The following is an 18,733-nucleotide window of genomic DNA, read 5'->3' as shown; positions in this document are numbered from 1 at the left end:
CTCTATCTGGCATACAAAGCAAGCTCAGACCCGCCTTGATGGGACTGCTGCATATTCACAAGTGAAGCTCCAATCAAGTAACCCACATGCGTGACTTCAGCCTGGTCTGTGATATCAATAGGACTTGTTGGCAGGACAGATTTGTGTCCCAGATACTCCCCCTTTTATGGAATAGACTCCCTCTCCACATCAAGCAAAATACCTCATTATCCCTTTTTAAGCACAACCTGAATAATTGGATGAGGAACAGAAAATACACCCACGGGATTCCACCTGTGTCCCTGTTGGACAGGGGCATTGGGTGCTGACTTGTTGGAACATGGGCTAAAATTCTTGGCTAGGCTTGTAAAGGCCTCAGGGCCAATAGCCTAGTAACTTCCTATGATAATTTCTCTACAAAATTCTGATTTAAGACAGGCTTATTTCACACAAATCAAAGCAATTATAGAACTTTTGATATATACAGTACAAAATGTAGTCAGCATGATTGGTAGTTACATGAACTAGTATACATCACTGGGTTTTAGAGAAGGACAGAGGGTCACTTTCCATCCCATCCAAGTTCTTCAGATGACCTAGATAGGAGTCATAGGGAGACAGGTAATTCTAGAAATGTATACAATTCTATCTGTACTGAAACTGAGTGCAGAAAGTAAAGCTTAATCCATAAGGAATGAACAATATTTGTATTTTTATTTTACATTAGTTTACCAGGGTGGTACATTGATCATAAATGACCATTTGCAGACACTGCTCATTTCAGAGTTTCTTTCTTAATGATTTCTTTTATACAATACTGGTAGATATAGTACTTGTATTTCATGTTTTTGCCATCTTAATGCTTCTCCATAATAGGAGATTTCATGTCAGGGTGGCTCACTTATCTCCCAACTGTTGTACTACCTACCACATACCTCTCCACCCTCTGTGGCACTTCAGCATTTAGAAGAAGGAAAACCTGACATGCATTTTCAGTGGAACTACTTTGACTCTCTGATGAGTGTCTCACCACAACCCAGTTTCCTATTCATTGCCCTGCCACCCTTTTGAATGTAGTGGCACATCTGGTGTAAGAACTATTGTAACATAATTTTTGAGGCTTTTAAACTTTTGTTGCCTCAAAGTGCAGTGTCGTTTTCTTTTGGCAAAGTGATTCAAAGTACCCATCCTGGAATTCATATTGATTCTATTCAATCCCACTAATTGGCCAGTGTGGCTTGGTCATTTAGCATCTGCTTCCACACCCTTTTTCCCATTTGTGCATGAAGTTAGGGTATCACATTAGTGCTGACCATCATCTTGAGGCAGTGTTCATACCATCGGCTGGCTAGCATGATGGAGAGAATCTCCGGTTCAAAGACAAGATAAAGCCACACTGCTACACCTCCTTAGCTACTCTTTAGCATATTTCTGAATCAAACACTGTAATGTCAGGCTTGAATGTGCTAGTCTTTTTCTGACCAGCCCATGTGTTGCAGTAGCAAAGGCACCACTTTGCACTCATATACATACACAAACACACACACATACACACACACACACACACACACACACACACAAACACACACACACACACACACACACATCCATGTAGCCACAAATAAGCCCCATAACAGTCACACACACACACACACACACACACACACACACACACACACACACACACACACACACACACACACACACACACACACACACACACACACACACACACACACACACACACACACACTCGCGCACACACACGCACACAAACACACATCCATGTAGCCACAAATAAGCCCCTTAACAGTCACACACACACACACACACACACACACACACACACACACACACACACACACACACACACACATATCCATGTAACCACAAACAAGCCCCATAACAGTCACACACAAAACACATGCACTCACACAAAGTTAACTTACGATACTTACTTGCCATATAGCAGCCACCCAGATAAACGTACACATACACACAAGCACACACATATGCACAAAAGCACATCTGTTAGGGCTGCCATCTACCAAGTATTTTTCCAGCCTATCTAGAAATCAGAATGCTTGTCCCGTAGTCCAGACAGCAGTGTACAAACTCAGGTATTACGGTTAGCAGCATGAACAGAATTCTGGAGTTTGTTTTTTATGAAAAGCATCACTAACTGCATGCAAACGAGTACAATAATAGCACAAAAAAGAGAAAAAAGATGAAAGCAGGTGCTCTGCTCCTAGTAATGTACCTACTTATGTCATAAAATAGGTGTGGAAGTGGGTGGGGTGGGCAGACATTGGTGCAGAGCTAGGCAGAATCTTGGGTGGTGCAAGGAGTGTGGCTTTGGTACAGTTTTCACTATGGCAAACGGTAGCAACCCTAACATCCATTCAGCTGCATTTGTGGCTCCACAGACACACCCCCAATGACAGACACATTTGGCTCCACTGTACTTACTTGTAGTCTCAGTACAAGCTGTAACTACTCCCATAGCAATGAAAAGACAGTGCTACTTTTTTCCTCCTAGAGAAAAAAATGAATCAGCAAAACAATTCTCTAAAATGACTCTGCCAAGTGAATCCAGAGCCACCACCATGTATGGGGTATAGTTCATAGTCAAGTAACATCAGCTCCCCTGGATGGCTACATTAGTATGCAACTACCCCAGCCAGATCCCGCTATGTACCACAACCTTTGCCAGGGGGAAACAACAGCTGGAGAGTGGTCTCTGAATCACAAAAGATTACCTATAGGAGTGGTCTCTGAATTGGAAAGTCTTACCCTAGTTAAGGCTTCCAAATTGCAATGTCTTTCCAAATCCTGCCACCGGTATTGGAATAGTACCCACCCCATCTTTTGATTTTTTTTTTTTTTCAGTAGCAAAGCAGTTCGGTACCTGTTGACTCAATGACACCAAATGTTTGTTGCAAATATTAAGCAAATGTTGCTGTATTATATTTACTATTTAAAAAAAATTGCATTTGAACAGTTTGGATTTTAGTAGTCGTCACAGAATACATAATATGATTATCGACAACTTTTTCTAGTACGCACTTTTCAAGTTCTGACCGTAAATAGAGTATTTGCTTAGCGAGCCTTTGTTTTTTATCTTGGACCTCTTGATTCCATTTATCTACTTGATCGCAGTCATACATCACATACGATTGTTGGACTTCTTGGAAGAGTTGCTCTTTACAGGCTCTGTTCCCACAAAAACAAAAAGTAAAGTAAGTAAGTTCAGGGTTGTAACAGATGGAGTATTACAGATAAATGTACAGACATGATTGATTTTAGTACAGGAAGATGGTTTCACTTCAACATTTTTAATATGAAAACTGATACAGAAAAAGTACTCACAAGCAGACTTTGTAAGGTGTGGTTCACAGAAGAAAACAAAAATGTAGTGCAGTATTTGATACCAATGCACACTACCGACAAAGACACACTATGATGTACATTGAACCAATGAGATGGCACTGCCCAGGCCATGGAAAGGGTGAAAAAGACAAAAAGCAATTGCTCTCAATACTCAGAGAGGCAATAAGATACATTCAGTATAAACCTTTGAGGTGTCACCTAAGTTCTTATATGATATACTGTGTTTGGAATGTGTTTAGAATTTTTTCCAGTTCTCAAACATTTTCTTATTTAGTACTCATAGAAGAAAGTAGTTTATGTCACTTCACTGTTGAAGGGGCCCAGGTGCAGGCTTCTAGAAATAAAGGGTCCCACAGTAATAAAGCCTATGTTAGGCAATGCAGATGTGCATGGAGGCAGAAATTCATGCATTGTGCAAAGAAAAGCATAGTGTACACATTGCAAGTTATAATCCTTCTGATTTCTGAGGATCGAGTCTGGCTCAGTAATGCTGAAGAACAGAGCTCTCAATGCCACATCAATGAAGGAGATAGAATATTGGCCTTGACAATACATCACCTGACTCAGGAGAGATGGCAGAGGCCCATAAATAAACAATGGAGTGGTCAGTGATAGTGCCCGCCTTGCTTATTACAATACACTGCAGGTTACACAAAAAGGACACTTAGCTTCCGTGCTAAAAAGTAACACACTTCTTATATATGGTCCAAATTCTATGCACAAAGCAAAGTCACAAATTGCTGCCATTTTATGATATTTTTATACATAATTTGTTTGTATATAGTTGATCACAAGAATAATACAGTGAAGAGGGGAGCATTTGGTAGATGTCCTATGTAGTGATCTATAATAATACAGTGAAGAGGGGAGCATTTGGTAGATGTCCTATGTAGTGATCTATAATAATACAGTGAAGAGGGGAGCATTTGGTAGATGTCCTATGTAGTGATCTATAATAATACAGTGAAGAGGGGAGCATTTGGTAGATGTCCTATGTAGTGATCTATAAGTCCACAGTCCAATAGCTTTGTCAATAATGATGGTTCTGCTTCTGCAGTGCCTTCTGAAAAGCTGAAAATTCACGCACACACAGAGCTGATACTTGCTTCATGCCTGGGACACAGGAGGGCATAGAGCTCTGTGTGTGTGTGTGTGTGTGTGTGTGTGTGTGTGTGTGTGTGTGTGTGTGTGTGTGTGTGTGTGTGTGTCTGTATATTACGGGGGGGGGGAGCAAAACTAATCTAATTTGTGAATCCTCATCAGACATCTCATTCTCTGACAGTCCTGTACACCTCTGGATATTTCTGAAACGTCAAATGCATCATGTAGCCAATACAGTATAATTTTATCATACCCGCCACCCTTTTCTAAATTGTTTTGAGAACAGAATCACTGGATCAGATGCATAACTTTTATAATAAAGTGCTCCTACTTTTGCAGTTATATCCCTAATCAACTACATGAGAAAACTACATTTTCAGTTAATTTGTTTCTAAGAGTGGCTCGCACCCCACCAATAACCCACAACTGTCCCTGATACTGACGTATATTTTTGCCTATTTCCTCATAAAATTATTATTTTTCTGATAAACTTAGAAGTTGCAGATGTTCTTCATCTCACATTGCTGCAGTCCTAACACTTGGGTAGTACGCTGTCCCAGTCGGCCCGAATACCAAAGTATAAGGCTGACGTCGGTCAAGGCGCATTTGTCTGACATCAGGACGTCAGGGTACAAATGCGCATGACCGACGTCATATCCTCAGTCTTTTTTGCCGCATGGTCCGATGCAGAAGCAGTTTTGCGAGTGCAGGTTGGCGTTCTGAAATTTTCTGAAGTCGGAGTTTCAGACCGAATCAAAGTTGGCTAAAACCCGTGGCTGGGGAATATTTTGTTTTTTTGTTGCCTCAGTATTTAACTGGATGTCAAAAGTGAATAACTGTATTTCTTGTGGGAGACAGATACCTCATAGAGATTACCATACCTTGTGTATACCTTGCTTAGGGCCTGAGCACGACGTTGTTGGCTGTCGCTCTTGTGCTAGATTTAACAAACGCACTATTAAGAGAAGATTAGATTGTGCCAGGTTAGTTTTTGGGAAGCGTGTAATTAACATGCCGTCGGATGCTCCGACGCCCGCTTCTAAAAAGCGCAAGGACAAAACAGCAGCCTAGGGTGGAAGAACCGCCTGTCCCGGACGCCGGTTCTTTAGAGGGCTCGTGGAGCCGGTGGTTCTACCAGAAGTTCCTTTGGATTCTCAGGGAGAGACTTTACTGTTACAGGATGTGTCCTCTCAGGAGGTAGGCCAGGCTGAAGGGCTTCTCAGGTAGCTGTTCTCCCTCCCTTCCTAAGGTGGTTAGGCCCTCCCTTCTGTTTCAAGGCTTCTAGAGGCAGGCCAGGGTTATCTTCAGTGGGGTCTCCCCTAGTTCTTCAGGGTCTCTGCCTAAGAAACATATGCTTAAAATGGCAGAAGATTTGATTACTATGATTAGAGGTTCTATGCCCCCTGATAAGAGGCCTCGGTGGAACCTGAGCTTGAAAGTTTTGAGCAGTGTTCAGAGGCTTCTGAGTCTTCGGCTGAAGACTTGCAGGAGTATCCTCCTTATTCTGATTCTGATGTAGATGACTCTACACCTTCGCTTCTCCTCCTGAGGATTTTTCTTTTTCAGAGACTCTTCATTCCATGAGGGAGCATTTTAAATGGAAGGTCAAGATTTCTCTGATTCCAGGAAAAGGCTTAGGGAATTTTGTTTCTACCCCAGCATAGGCCTTTAGCTATACCTCCTGTTCTGGATGTGGTAGAGGATGTTTTGCAGAGGCTTCCCTGAACCCTGATTCTTTGCCTCCTGCCCCAGTTGCCGGATAGGTATTATAGGGTGCCTGAAGCTCATAAGTATCTTTTTAAGAGTCCTAGGGCAGACCCAGAAGCTGTTTCTCAGGGACCTAAAGGTGTTAAGGCTTCTGTTGTTAAAAATCCTGTTCCTTCTGATAAAGAGGCAAGGGCTTGGATAGATGGGGAAAGAAGGTGTATACTTCTTCCACTTTAGCCATGAGGGCTTTGAATTGCCAGTTTCACATGTTGAAATACCAAAATTATCTCCTTTCACAATTGAAGTCTAAGGTAGATGCTCTGGCGGAAGGTATTGAGTGTAAAGAGTTGCAGGATTTAGTTCATGTTTCTGAACAGGTGGGTAAGCATTCCTTGCAATGTGGTTTTGATGCTGTACAGGCCTCTCGAGGGTGGCAGCCACTGGTTCTGTTCTTCGCAGGCACGCCTGGCTGAGGGATCAGAATTTAGCTGAACATGTAAAGACAAGGATTTTAGATGCTCCTTTACAATCTGATGTGTTATTTGGTGCGCCTGTGGAAGCAGTTTTAAAGAAAATGGAGGACAAGGCTAAGTCTATGCAGACTGTTAAAGATTTTTGCAGGTTCAGCCTCCAAAGTTTAGTAGAAATTGGCCTACTAAGGGGTGGACCTATCCTTCTTATGATTCTCAGTCTAGGGGTAGATCTAGACGTGGTAGGGGCAGAGCTCAAGGTTCTTTTAGGCCTAGAACAGGCAGTTCGCCTGCCCAGTCTTCTGGTGAGGGCAGGGGTCAGTCCTTTCGTAAGCAGACCCAATGACTTGCCTTTTCAGCTGCCAGAGCCTTCTCGTCTGGCAACACCTTTGGGAGGAAGGCTGGCACTTTTCAAAGAAAATTGGAGTGTTATTACCCAAGACAGATGGGTATTGGATATTGTTCACCACGGTTACAGGTTTTATTTCCATACCTTGCCTCCTTTCAAAGGCATGCCAGACATTCCTCCTATACAAAGAAAAGAGGCTCACAAGCAAATTTCTCTGTTACTCCAGATAGGGGCCATTCAGCCGGTTCCTGTGCCAGAAAGGCCTGGATTTTATTCTCGCCTGTTCCTAGTACCAAAACGGGGAACACGTGGAGACCTATTCTGGATTTGTCTATCCTCAACACTTATCTGGACATTCCCAAGTTCAAAATGTTGACGTTACAACAGCTTTTACCTCTGCTGGGCAAGGATCACTGGATGGTAACTTTAGATCTCAAGGAGGCTTACCTTCATGTGCCTATCAGACTCAGTTGCAGGAAGTATCTGCGTTTCCGAGCTGGAAATTCCCATTATCAGTTCTCTGCATTGCCCTTTGGCTTATCTGCTGCGCCCAGAGTATTCACAAAAGTTCTGGCTCCAGTTGTGGCTTTCTTCAGGCTAAAAGGAATACAAATCTATCCTTACTTGGACGACTGTCTGATTCTGGCTCAAGAAAAGGACGAGCTTCTTCAGCATCTAGAATATGTGATAGCAGTGCTAAGATGCCTAGGGTATTCTGTGAACGAAATAAAGTCCAGTCTAGTACCCTCTCAAGACATGTGCTTTCTGGGTGTGAGACTGAATACAGCAGCCCAGATGGCCTTTTTAACCCCGGACAAACAAAAGAATCTTTCCCTTTACTTCCATCAACTATCTCTTCAGTCCGGGCTGACTGCAAGGACAGTCCTTCAAGCCTTAGGGTTCATGGCATCTTGTATTCTGGTGCTTCCCAATGCCAAACTGCATATGAGGAAGCTGCAATGGTATCTAAAAAATGTATGGACACAGCACTGCCAGGATTTGGACACTGTCATTCCAATAATACCTTGCATTCAAAAGGAATTTTTGTGGTGGGTTCAGGAATGTCACCTAAACAAGGGACTCTCTGTGACCCGGCCAGAGGCGAGTCAGATTCTAACGACAGATGCCTCAGACATAGCTTGGGGAGCTCATATGAATGGAAAGTGGATACAAGACAAGTGGCCTGCCAGACTACAGCATCTACATATCAACATGAAGGAGATGTTAGCAGTCCAGTTTGCATTAATGGCTTTCAAGGAGTTACTTCTTCCAGGGCAGGTGTTGATTCTAACAGACAACACAACTGTCATGTGGTACATCAACAAGCAAGGGGGAACACATTCTTATCCTCTATGCAGGCAAGCAATGATTTTGTGGGAGACTCATCAGCTTGCAGCTAAATCTTCAGGCAAGGTTTCTGCCAGGAGCACAGAACTCCTTAGCAGATGTGTTAAGCAGGCAAATCATGGATCCCCACGAGTGGAAACTGGATCTTCATGTATTTCAAAATTGACAGTGTCATGGGGAACTCCAGACATAGATCTGTTCGGCTTCTCCACTAAACCACCAGCTGCCAAAGTTTTGCACAAAGGTTTCATCACACAGCTTGGAAAGTGGATGCTCTTTCGTTCAGTTGGAAATCTTCATGTGTATGCCTTTCCACCTCTGCCTCTCCTCCCAAAGGTACTCCTAAAGGTCAGACAAGACAAGCCAAGGATGATTTTGATAGCTCCAGATTGGCCTCGGCAACACTGGTACCCATTACTGAGGAATCTGGTAAGGAAGCCTCCATGGCCTTTACCTTTAATTCCACACCTTTTGTCTCAGAGGGACGGTCATCTACTCAATGTCAAGCTTCACTCTCTTCATCTAACAGCCTGGCATATTCTGTTTTGAAACACAGCAGGTCTCAACTTCCTCAACAAGTTTTAAATGTGATTATGGAAGCCAGAAGACCTAGTACACGTAAAGTGTATGCAGAGAAATGGAAGAGATTTTTATTTTGGAGTGCAGCAAAGGATTTGGATGTTTCTGAGCCTAATTTGAGTGTGGATCTTCAATATCTTACTGAGTTACTGGACAAAGGTTTGTCTTTCTTCCATTAAGATTCATGCTACAGCAATTTCAGCTCACTATGATTGTGACCCACCATTGTTTTCTCATCCTTTGTTCAAGCAATTTCTTAGAGGGGCAAAGAACAAAAGACCCCCAGAGCTCCTACTCCTGCTTGGGACCTCAATTTTGTGTTGGAGAAACTTACTCTACAACCTTTTGAGCCTACTACTGCTGAATTTAAATACTTGTCATGGAAGACTGCTTTTTTGTTGGCCATTACTTCTGCAAGAAGGGTTTCTGAATTGCAGGCCCTTATGGCGGTTGAGCCTTTTTGATTTTTCATAAGGATAGGGTATCATTACGTACTAATCCTTCATTTATGCCTAAGGTGGTTTCTAGTGTGGCTTTAAACCAAACTATTCATTTGCCTACTTTTATGCAGATCCCCAAAATAGGGGAAAAGATTTTGCACACTTTAGATGTACACAGGCAGTTGCTATTATTTAAGCAGGACTAGGGATTTTAGGCAGTCTCAGCAGTTGTTTGTTTCTTTTGCTTTAAGTTCTCAGGGCAAGCCTGTGTCAAAACAAACTATATCTAAGTGGATTGGGTTTTGCATTGCATTCTGTTATTCCCATCATGGCAAGGAGATTCCAGCTGGGATTAGGCCTCATTCCACTAGGGCTACTGCCACTTCAACAGCATTTCTAAGGGGGGTGGCAACTAAGGATATTTTGGAGGCAGCTACTTGGAGTTCAGTGCATACTTTCTCCAAGCATTACCACCTTCCTCTCTATTCTAAATCCAGGGCTGGTTTTGCCACTGCTGTGTTGCAGGGCATTTTGGCAGCTCCTGCTTCATTGTAGTTTAGCCATCCTCCCTTACCTCTGCTTTGGGATTCTACCCAAGTGTTAGGACTGCAGCAATGTGAGATGAAGAACAAGTACAGTTTTGTACCTACCATAAATGTAGATGTTCGAAGATTCACATTGCTGCAGTCCAATGTTTAGGGGTGGTTGTGTGGGTGGGGTTCTATTTTTGTAAATTTGTATATATTGTACATATATTGGGTACAGGAGTGTTTGGTGTTTTTTGGTTTTGGCCTTATCTTTTTAGGGTCTTCTGACATCTGGGGCAAGAAAAGACTGAGGATATGACGTCGGTCATGCGCATTTGTACCCTGACGTCCTGATGTCAGACAAATGCTTTTGACCGACGTCAGCCTTATACTTTGGTATTCGGGCCGACTGGGACAGCGGACTACCCAAGTGTTAGGACTGCAGCAATGTGGATCTTCGAACATCTACATTTATGGTAGGTACAAAACTGTACTTTGCACGCTTCCTATTGTTAAGAAGATGCATGTCGATGCAAAACATGATTAACCTTTTAAGTGGGACCTAATAATATCCCAGAATACCTCCTTCCATACCTCTCAACTATCCAGAGTTGCGCAGATTTTTGCCACACATTTGTAGTCTGTTCTTCATAAAATTTTGGTTTTCTGGCAAATCAGTGAGGATTGAGGTCAGAAAATAATGATAGACAATTGAGTTTCAAACTTCATACCCTTTAGAAAAATGCATGTTAAGGTAAAACCTGTTGTTCTATCAAGTTTCTAAGACTGTAAGGGCAATATTTAAAAGTGGTCCCTAGTTTTCGGCCTTTGCCCCCCCCCCCCCCATCATTTACGGCTTTTTCCAGATTTCTTGCTCTAGGAGGTTGAGAGGTATGCCTCCTTCACAGCATGAAACATGACCTATTAGACCCACTAGAAGTCATATTCAGTCATGGTATCCAAACAGGTTTCATAACAGAAAAATGGAGAACTGCAGTTGTCATCCCTCTGCACAAGGGCAGGCCATCCATGGTCCTGGGAACCCATAACCCTGACTATTCTCATATGTAAGGCCATGAAATGAATAATCTTGGACTTGATAAATAACAACATAGAAAACCTTCAGACATTATATCCAACCCAGTTTGGTTTCATCAAAGCCAGGTCATGCCTACTTAACCTGGTGGACTTCTTTGAGAAGGTGACCAAAGCATTAGACAAGGGTAAAATAGTGCATACTGCCTTAGTTGCCCTGGCCAAAGCATTTGACACAATATACCACTGAGTTATTATAGACAAGCTTACAAAATAAGGTATAACCCCCTACATTATTTGCTGGATAGCCAGCTGGCATCTATCCACTTATCCAGAACTTATGGATCTGTTACACATCCACAAAATAAATAGCATCAGAAATGCATGATCTTGGACCTAAACCTCATCTGCAACATAAATAAAACCTGTTGGAAACATAGGAATGGGTCTCAGAGAATACCCCTTCTCTTGAACAGATGTCCCAGCTATGTGAAGCAAGGTTCCTCACTGCACTTATTCAAGCACAACTTGGATCAATGGATGGGGAAGTGTAAACTTACCCCAGGTCTGTCACTTGTGTCCTTGTTAGAAAGAAGAATCCTGTAAATGCATGACACTTATACCCAAGTTACCCTTCCTATAAGATAAGTGGTACCAAAGCTGTCCGATACATTTTGGAAGCATAACTAGTCTTAAAAAGGCCCTTTAGTGTCATTAGCCTACTAACTGGCTGTCAACCTATGAGGCATATTTAAAATTGCCCTGAGTTTTGGACCTTTGTCCCTCAATTATTTTTGACTTTCTCCAGAATTCTTGAGTAAAGAAGTTGAGACGTATGCACCCCCTTAACTCCCACCTGGCTATTTCTAAAGCAGAAGACAGCACCAGCACCCTATGCTGGCAAAACTAACCATGACTATGGCCTGTAGGTCTGTGTTACAGTGATTGTAGAATTAATTTGTTAATCTACAGTATTTGTTACATTGGGGGGAGTGCAAGGAAATATCACTGTTGATAGTTTGAATCCCAATTTCTTGTGTTAATGTAAACAGCTTTGGAAATAAAATTGTAACATCGCTGTTTTAACACATTTCATCCAAAATGGTCAAGGTGTGATCTGTGTACCTTTAAAAGTGCATTGCATTACAAAAACTTTGCATTAAAACAGTTGTTTTTTGTAGTTGGAGCAGAGAAACATTTCATAGACAACGTATATGTTGTTGTATCTTTCGGTAACACTTGTACCTTTTTCTAGCACTTACCGTTCATAACGTTCTTGTAACGAGAGAGGTTCTTTACTGTTGTCTCTTGCTTTGTCTAAATCCTCCAAAAGTTCAATTAACTCTTCTTGCATTTCCATAGTTTTACTCCTGTTGGCACATACATAAAAAATAAGCCAGCTTCAATATGTGATAAACTGAACACAACAAAGTTAAATATACACATGATTAGAGTAAAGTAATTTTCATTTAAGTGTTTAGTGATTTAAAGCTGGTTCACAGAAACAAAACTTGTTTCTGGGTGAAAGCAAGTAAAAAAATGAAGAAACACATTGTCACATTTCTCTCATTAGTGCATACCACAAAGAGGTGAGAATCAGAAAACCAGAAAGGGCTAAGCTTAGAAAAGTAAAGTTATAAAACATTTTCTCACTTAATAATCTAAGAAAAAAAGCATTTTATACCAGACTACTATCATGGAAGCCATAGACTAGGCACCCACAATTAGGGTATTATAAAACACTGGACTCAGGGTTACATGCTGGTCTGGAGTCACTGTGATGTCATTATTCAAGCAAACAGAGTTGGGTGTTGTTTGCTAACTACCGGCATTTTTAACTGCCTAGGTGATCAGGCATTATTTTTATTTGGATAGCTGGATAACTAAACAGATAGAACAGATAGAGCAGATAGATCATTAATCATTTTTAAGGGGGGCTGCCTCTCCTCCTTAACTCCCCTGCACCTAATACTTTTTGAAACTGAAGATTTGGGGGAGGGTCCCCTGAAATGCAATCAAGAAAGAAAGGAGGCAAGTGAGATAACTCCTGCCAAATTGACCACATGTTTACTATTGCCTAGAGAATAACAGCTCATGCTGTCTCTATGCCCATCAAAATTACACAACAGCTGTTAAACATCATCACTGTGCAATCTTTATACCAATCAAAATAACACAACAGCTGTTAAACATTATCAATGTACCATTTTACAGGTATTGAGTATGTGTAAAGCCATCCATTATTCTTCATTATTGCCCAGAATTAAGAAGTCACAGAGCAGCAGACTTTGTATAAGTGTGTTAAGGAAACAGAAATGCATTCAGGGTGAAAAGATCATTATTGTGTGTGCATTGCAAAATGTAGCCCTCACTTCTTCTGACCAAATGTGGCTCTGTGATGCTGAGGAATGTAGCTCTGGAACTGCAGCATCAGTAAACAGGACTGACTCAGAGGTTACATAATACAGGAGCTGATGGAGGCAGGCTGGAAGAGAGGGGACTAGGGTGTACAGCCTGTCCTAATCGAGGAGTGCTACCAGGGGGATGGCTTAGAAATATGGTGTCATGTACCAGGACTTGGGGGATGGAGGAGGCTTTGAGCGTGCCCTACACTACAGTCAGTTTGAAAATGATGGATATGAGGATGCCCAGCACTACAGTTAGTCTGAGAATGATTGACATGAGCATGTCCAACAATACAGTCAGTCTGAGAATGATGGACATGAGCATGTCCAACAATACAGTCAGTCTGAGAATGATGGACATGAGCATGTCCAACAATACAGTCAGTCTGAGAATGATGGACATGAGCATGGCCAACACTACAGTCAGTCTGATATAGATGGACATGAGCATGCCCAACCCTGCAGTTGGTCTGAGAATGATGGACATGAGCATACCTAGCACTATAGTCAGTCTGAGATAGATGGACATGAGGATGCCTAACACTACAGTCAGTCTGAGAATGATGGACATGAGCATGCCCAACATTACAGTCAGTCTGAGAATGATGGACATGAGGATGCCCAACAATACAGTCAGTCTGAGAATGATGGACATGAGCATGTCCAACAATACAGTCAGTCTGAGAATGATGGACATGAGCATACCTAGCACTACAGTCAGTCTGAGAATGATGGACATGAGCATGGCCAAAACTACAGTCAGTCTGAGAATGATGGACATGAGCATGCCCAACACTACAGTCAGTCTGAGAATGATGGACATGAGGATGCCCAGCACTACTGTCTGTCTGAGAATGATGGACATGAGCATGTCCAACAATACAGTCACTCTGAGAATGATGGACATGAGCATGCCCAACACTATAGTCAGTCTGAGAATGATGGATATGAGGATGCCCAGCACTACTGTCTGTCTGAGAATGATGGACATTAGCATGCCCAACCGTACAGTTGGTCTGAGAATGATGGACATGAGCATTCCTAGCACTATAGTCAGTCTGAGATAGATGGACATGAGGTGCCCAACAGTACAGTCAGTCTGAGAATGATGGACATGAGCATGTCCAACAATACAGTCAGTCTGAGAATGATGGACATGAGCATACCTAGCACTACAGTCACTCTGAGAATGATGGACATGAGCATATCCAACAATACAGTCAGTATGAGAATGATGGACATGAGCATGGCCAACACTACAGTCAGTCTGAGAATGATGGACATGAGCATGGCCAACACTACAGTCAGTCTGAGAATGATGGACATGAGCATGTCCAACAATACAGTCACTCTGAGAATGATGGACATGAGCATGCCCAACAATACAGTCTGAGAATGATGGACATGAGCATGCCCAACACTACAGTTGGTCTGAGAATGATGGACATGAGGATACGCTAATAGAGGTAAGAGCTAGATGGATGTATCTGAGGATGGGAGCCTGAAAAGAAAACCTGTTAGAAAAACATGTCAGGGTCAGGACATCATTGCACAGAAAACTATGTACATCAGCTGTATACAGGAGTAATGTTGAATTAACCACCCCTCCCCATTAGCAACGAAGCACTTCCAATACGATCAGATAGGGAAAAAAAATCAACCAAAAAAAATAATATCCATCTGCTCTGCTAGCCTTGGTGGACACACCCCTCCACATTACTTAGGAGTAAGCTGTAGTTAATTTAAGCAAGTAAGGGAAGACACACACACCCCTTCCCACCTGATGAAAAATAATGTGAAAATACTTAACCAGGCACTATGGGAGAACTAAATAGTCAACTTGGGGCAAAAGGGCAAAATGATCAGCCTATTGGTATGGGGCAAAATAAACACATTTGTAACAGTAGGGCAGTACTTTCCTAAAGATTTCATATTTTCCTGGGATGCTGTCTGACAGCATTATCACTTTTTGGCACTGGCTATGTACACATATTGGGTGTTTCTCCTAAATTCTTATATCAGACAACTGGGGAAGAAACAAATAGGGTCATATACCTGTTTTAGGAGTGATATCAGTGCACTTATATTGAAGCAGCTAGGATGATTCATATAAAATGCACAATATATTAGCAAACATACGAAAGACCAGCACTGGTACAGTTTTTAGTAGAATCTATTAAGTAAGAAAGGGATAATTAGTAGAGCATATAAAATATTGCATGATAACTATAAGAATCAATCGGAGGAGGCGAGGAAGTACTGGGAAGAAAGATTAGATATGCAATTCACAAAGAAGCAATGGGGGGATATATTGTATCTCTCCTAAATATGCAAGAAAATCTAGAAGATTTTGGATCTTTTCCTGGAAGTGCTTACATAGGTAGTTTTATACCCCAAGCAGACTGCAAAGAATTTTTCCTCAGGTAGACAGAAAATTTTGGAGGTTGATGGGGCAGAAGGAATGGGAACCTACTTTCTGGGAGTGTAATGAGTTGTTCGACTTTAAAGATTCCCTGCAGACTGCTCTGTTGGAAATGCTGGGTGAGCAAGTTGGACTGACTAGGAAAATTATTTTTTTTGAGCTGTGATATAAGCTCAGAATTGCCTATATATACATATATATATATATATATATATATATATATATATATATATATATATATATATATGGGTTCACTTTATAACATTGAAATGCTGAAATGTCGAATTTCAATATCTCGAAGCTATAAAGTCGAATGTTAAAAATAGCGAACGTTCATAATCGCAAATTTGACGTATGTCGAAAATATGTAGAATTCGCGGTTATAAAGTTGCGCTACGTAATGTCCGGGTTTGTGTTTTGTTGGTGCGCGGTGCCGTGTTTGGATGTAGGTGTTATGTCAGGTAAGTGAGTGTTTTGTAAGGGTTTTGGGGAGTTAGAGTGTGTGTGAGGGATTGGAGAATGTGCGTGTGTGAGCTTTTGTGTTGTGCTTGTGCGATCTCGGAGTTAGTATATATAAGTAGGGGGGGTGTGGGGGGTGTTGGGGGGCTTGCCAACCTGCTTATGTGTGTGTGAGTTGTGTATGTGTGTTGTTTTTTTCTTTATGTTGTGATGTGGGTGTTGTGTTGTATGTTTAGTGTAGTGTGTGCGGTGTTTTCGGTTATGTGGTTTTGCGGTTTTTCTTTGCCGGTGTTTTGTGGATTCAGTTTTATAGTCTCGAGATACTGAAATTCGATATTTCAGCATTTTGAGGTTATATATATATATATATATATATATATATATATATATATATATATATATATATATATATATATATATATATATAGTAAGGCCTTACTGAGTCTAATTATGATGGCTGTCAAAAAAGCAATTACTAGAAAATGGAAATCATAGTCTAAACCAGCTTTACTAGAAGTAGTGAAGATAGTATCAGGGAGAGTTAAAACAAATGGAGCTGGGATCGTTAAAAAAGGTAAGAGCAAATTACACAGGGAAAAATATGGGAAATGCAGGATCAATGCATGCAGAGGAGGAACAAGGTTTAAAAGAAGGCAGAATTTGAATGAGCTATGTAATGACTGACTAACAATGACTGGATATGTAAAAAGTGATGTGTAATGTTTGCAGCTACAGTTGTGTTGGCATGGTTTGGAATCTATCAAGATTTAACCCTTTACCCTGATCCTGGGTGATTTTAATTTCCCAAACATAGACTGGAAGAACTTCTCATGCCAGAACACAAATGTCCAGAGATTCCTTGATTTTGTCAATGCAAATGCCTTGGAACAGCTAGTCGATACCCTCCCCCCACAAGGGTGGTAATATCTTGGACTTGGTATTAACCAACATGAGTAACCCCCGCAGCATCCCTATAGTATCATCCTCCCTGGTAAGATCCGACCACAAAATGGTAACTTTCGAAGTCACCATCTCCCCAACCCCCCCCCCCCCCCCCCATAGCTAGGATCAGACATAAAATCTTCTCCAAAGCTGATTACAGCCTCCAGAGGGATGGTATAAACAGCTTCACAGCCCCCTCCCCCTCTGTAGGAACTGGCACCAATGTCCAAAACTACACCAAAGTACTATACAAGCATGTATACAGATGCAGGGAGCCACGAATACCAGACAGAACTCAATCATCCTCTGCAAGGAAGAGTAAACCTGTCTGGTGGACATCTGCAATAAATAAACTCTATAACAAAAGGAAACAATTGCTGGCCAAGATCAAGAAGGAGCAGATCCCGAATTGCAAACAATGTCTCCTTAGCCTGAACAAGCAAATAAGAGCACTAATGAAATCCTCCAAAGCAAACTTCGAGTCCAAATTGGCCACATCTACTAGAGACAATCATAAGGCCTTCTTCACATATGTCTGCAACCTCAAAGAAAGCACCCAGATCTGTTCAGAACTGGTGGTCAAGGACACCACTTATACAAATGACATAGATATAGCAAACTTGCTGGCTGAATTATTCAGTGGAAACATTACCCCTCTGTTCCCCCCATCAGTAAATCAGGACATCCCCAATACCTGCCCCTTCCCCTTATATCTAGGAAACAAGTCATCACTACTTTCTCAAAGGCAAAAAATGCAGCCTCCATGGGACCCAATAACATCCCAGGCTGCATCCTATGTGAACTCAGGCAGGAACTTGCAGAACCACTAGGCACCCTATTCATCCAAAGCCTAAGTACTGGCTTTGTCTCAGCTGAGTGGAGGATAGCCACTGCCATCTCTTTACACAAAGGTGGAGCGTCCACCAATATGGGAAATTATAGACCCTCAGCTTAACTAGCCTGATCTGCAAGGCCATGGAATGGATTATCATGGACCTCATTAACAAGGACACTTGATCCCACACAGTTTGGCTTCATCAAGAGTAGGTCATGTCTGCTACATTTGGTTGACTTCTTTGAGACAGCAACCAAAGCCATAGATGAGGGGAAGACGGTGCACACTGCCTACCTTGACCTGGCCAAAGCCTTTGACAATATTCCCCACTCAGGCATAATAGATAAACTCTCTCAACTAGGCATCAAGCCATATTTTACCAGATGGGTAGCAAACTGGCTCACTGACAGAACCCACATAGTCAAAATAAGGGAATCCACTTCAAGCACTAGACCTGTAACAAGTGGCTTACCCCAGGATTCGGTCTTGGGGCTTCTGTTATTTGGGATATACTTTTATGAGGTGTAGGCCAAAACCAGTGGGCTATGGCTGACCAAGTTTGCAGATGACTGCAAGCTGGGTGCTGTCATCAATTCCCCTAGTGATGTGGACATCCTCCAAGAGGATCTCACTCAGACAAATGACTGGTGCCAGAAACATGGCCTCAAGTGAATGCCAAAAAATGCATCATCATCCCTTTTGAGAAGAGGGATAGCCCTGCAAATTATCACATTAATAAATTCCTA

General features: G+C 41.9%; 1 protein-coding gene across 1 annotated transcript in view; it reads right to left on the bottom strand.

The window, feature by feature from the left end:
• The window catches only part of LOC122815217 (tropomyosin-2-like), a 117,554-nt gene that overhangs the window by 15,040 nt on the left and 83,781 nt on the right, over positions 1–18,733 (bottom strand). The window contains exons 2-3 of the mRNA XM_044087533.1: positions 12,187–12,294; positions 3,046–3,192 (exon numbers count right to left, since the gene is read on the bottom strand). Coding sequence (XP_043943468.1) covers positions 3,046–3,192; positions 12,187–12,294 — 255 coding nt within the window. The remainder of the gene's footprint in view (positions 1–3,045; positions 3,193–12,186; positions 12,295–18,733) is intronic.

The sequence above is a fragment of the Protopterus annectens genome, chromosome 1.part1 (genome assembly GCF_019279795.1).
Source record: "Protopterus annectens isolate FY-2018-M chromosome 1.part1, PAN1.0, whole genome shotgun sequence".
Lineage (NCBI taxonomy): Eukaryota > Metazoa > Chordata > Ceratodontiformes > Protopteridae > Protopterus > Protopterus annectens.
Note: the sequence above shows the minus strand (reverse complement) of the source record. Positions and strands in the feature narration are given on the sequence as shown.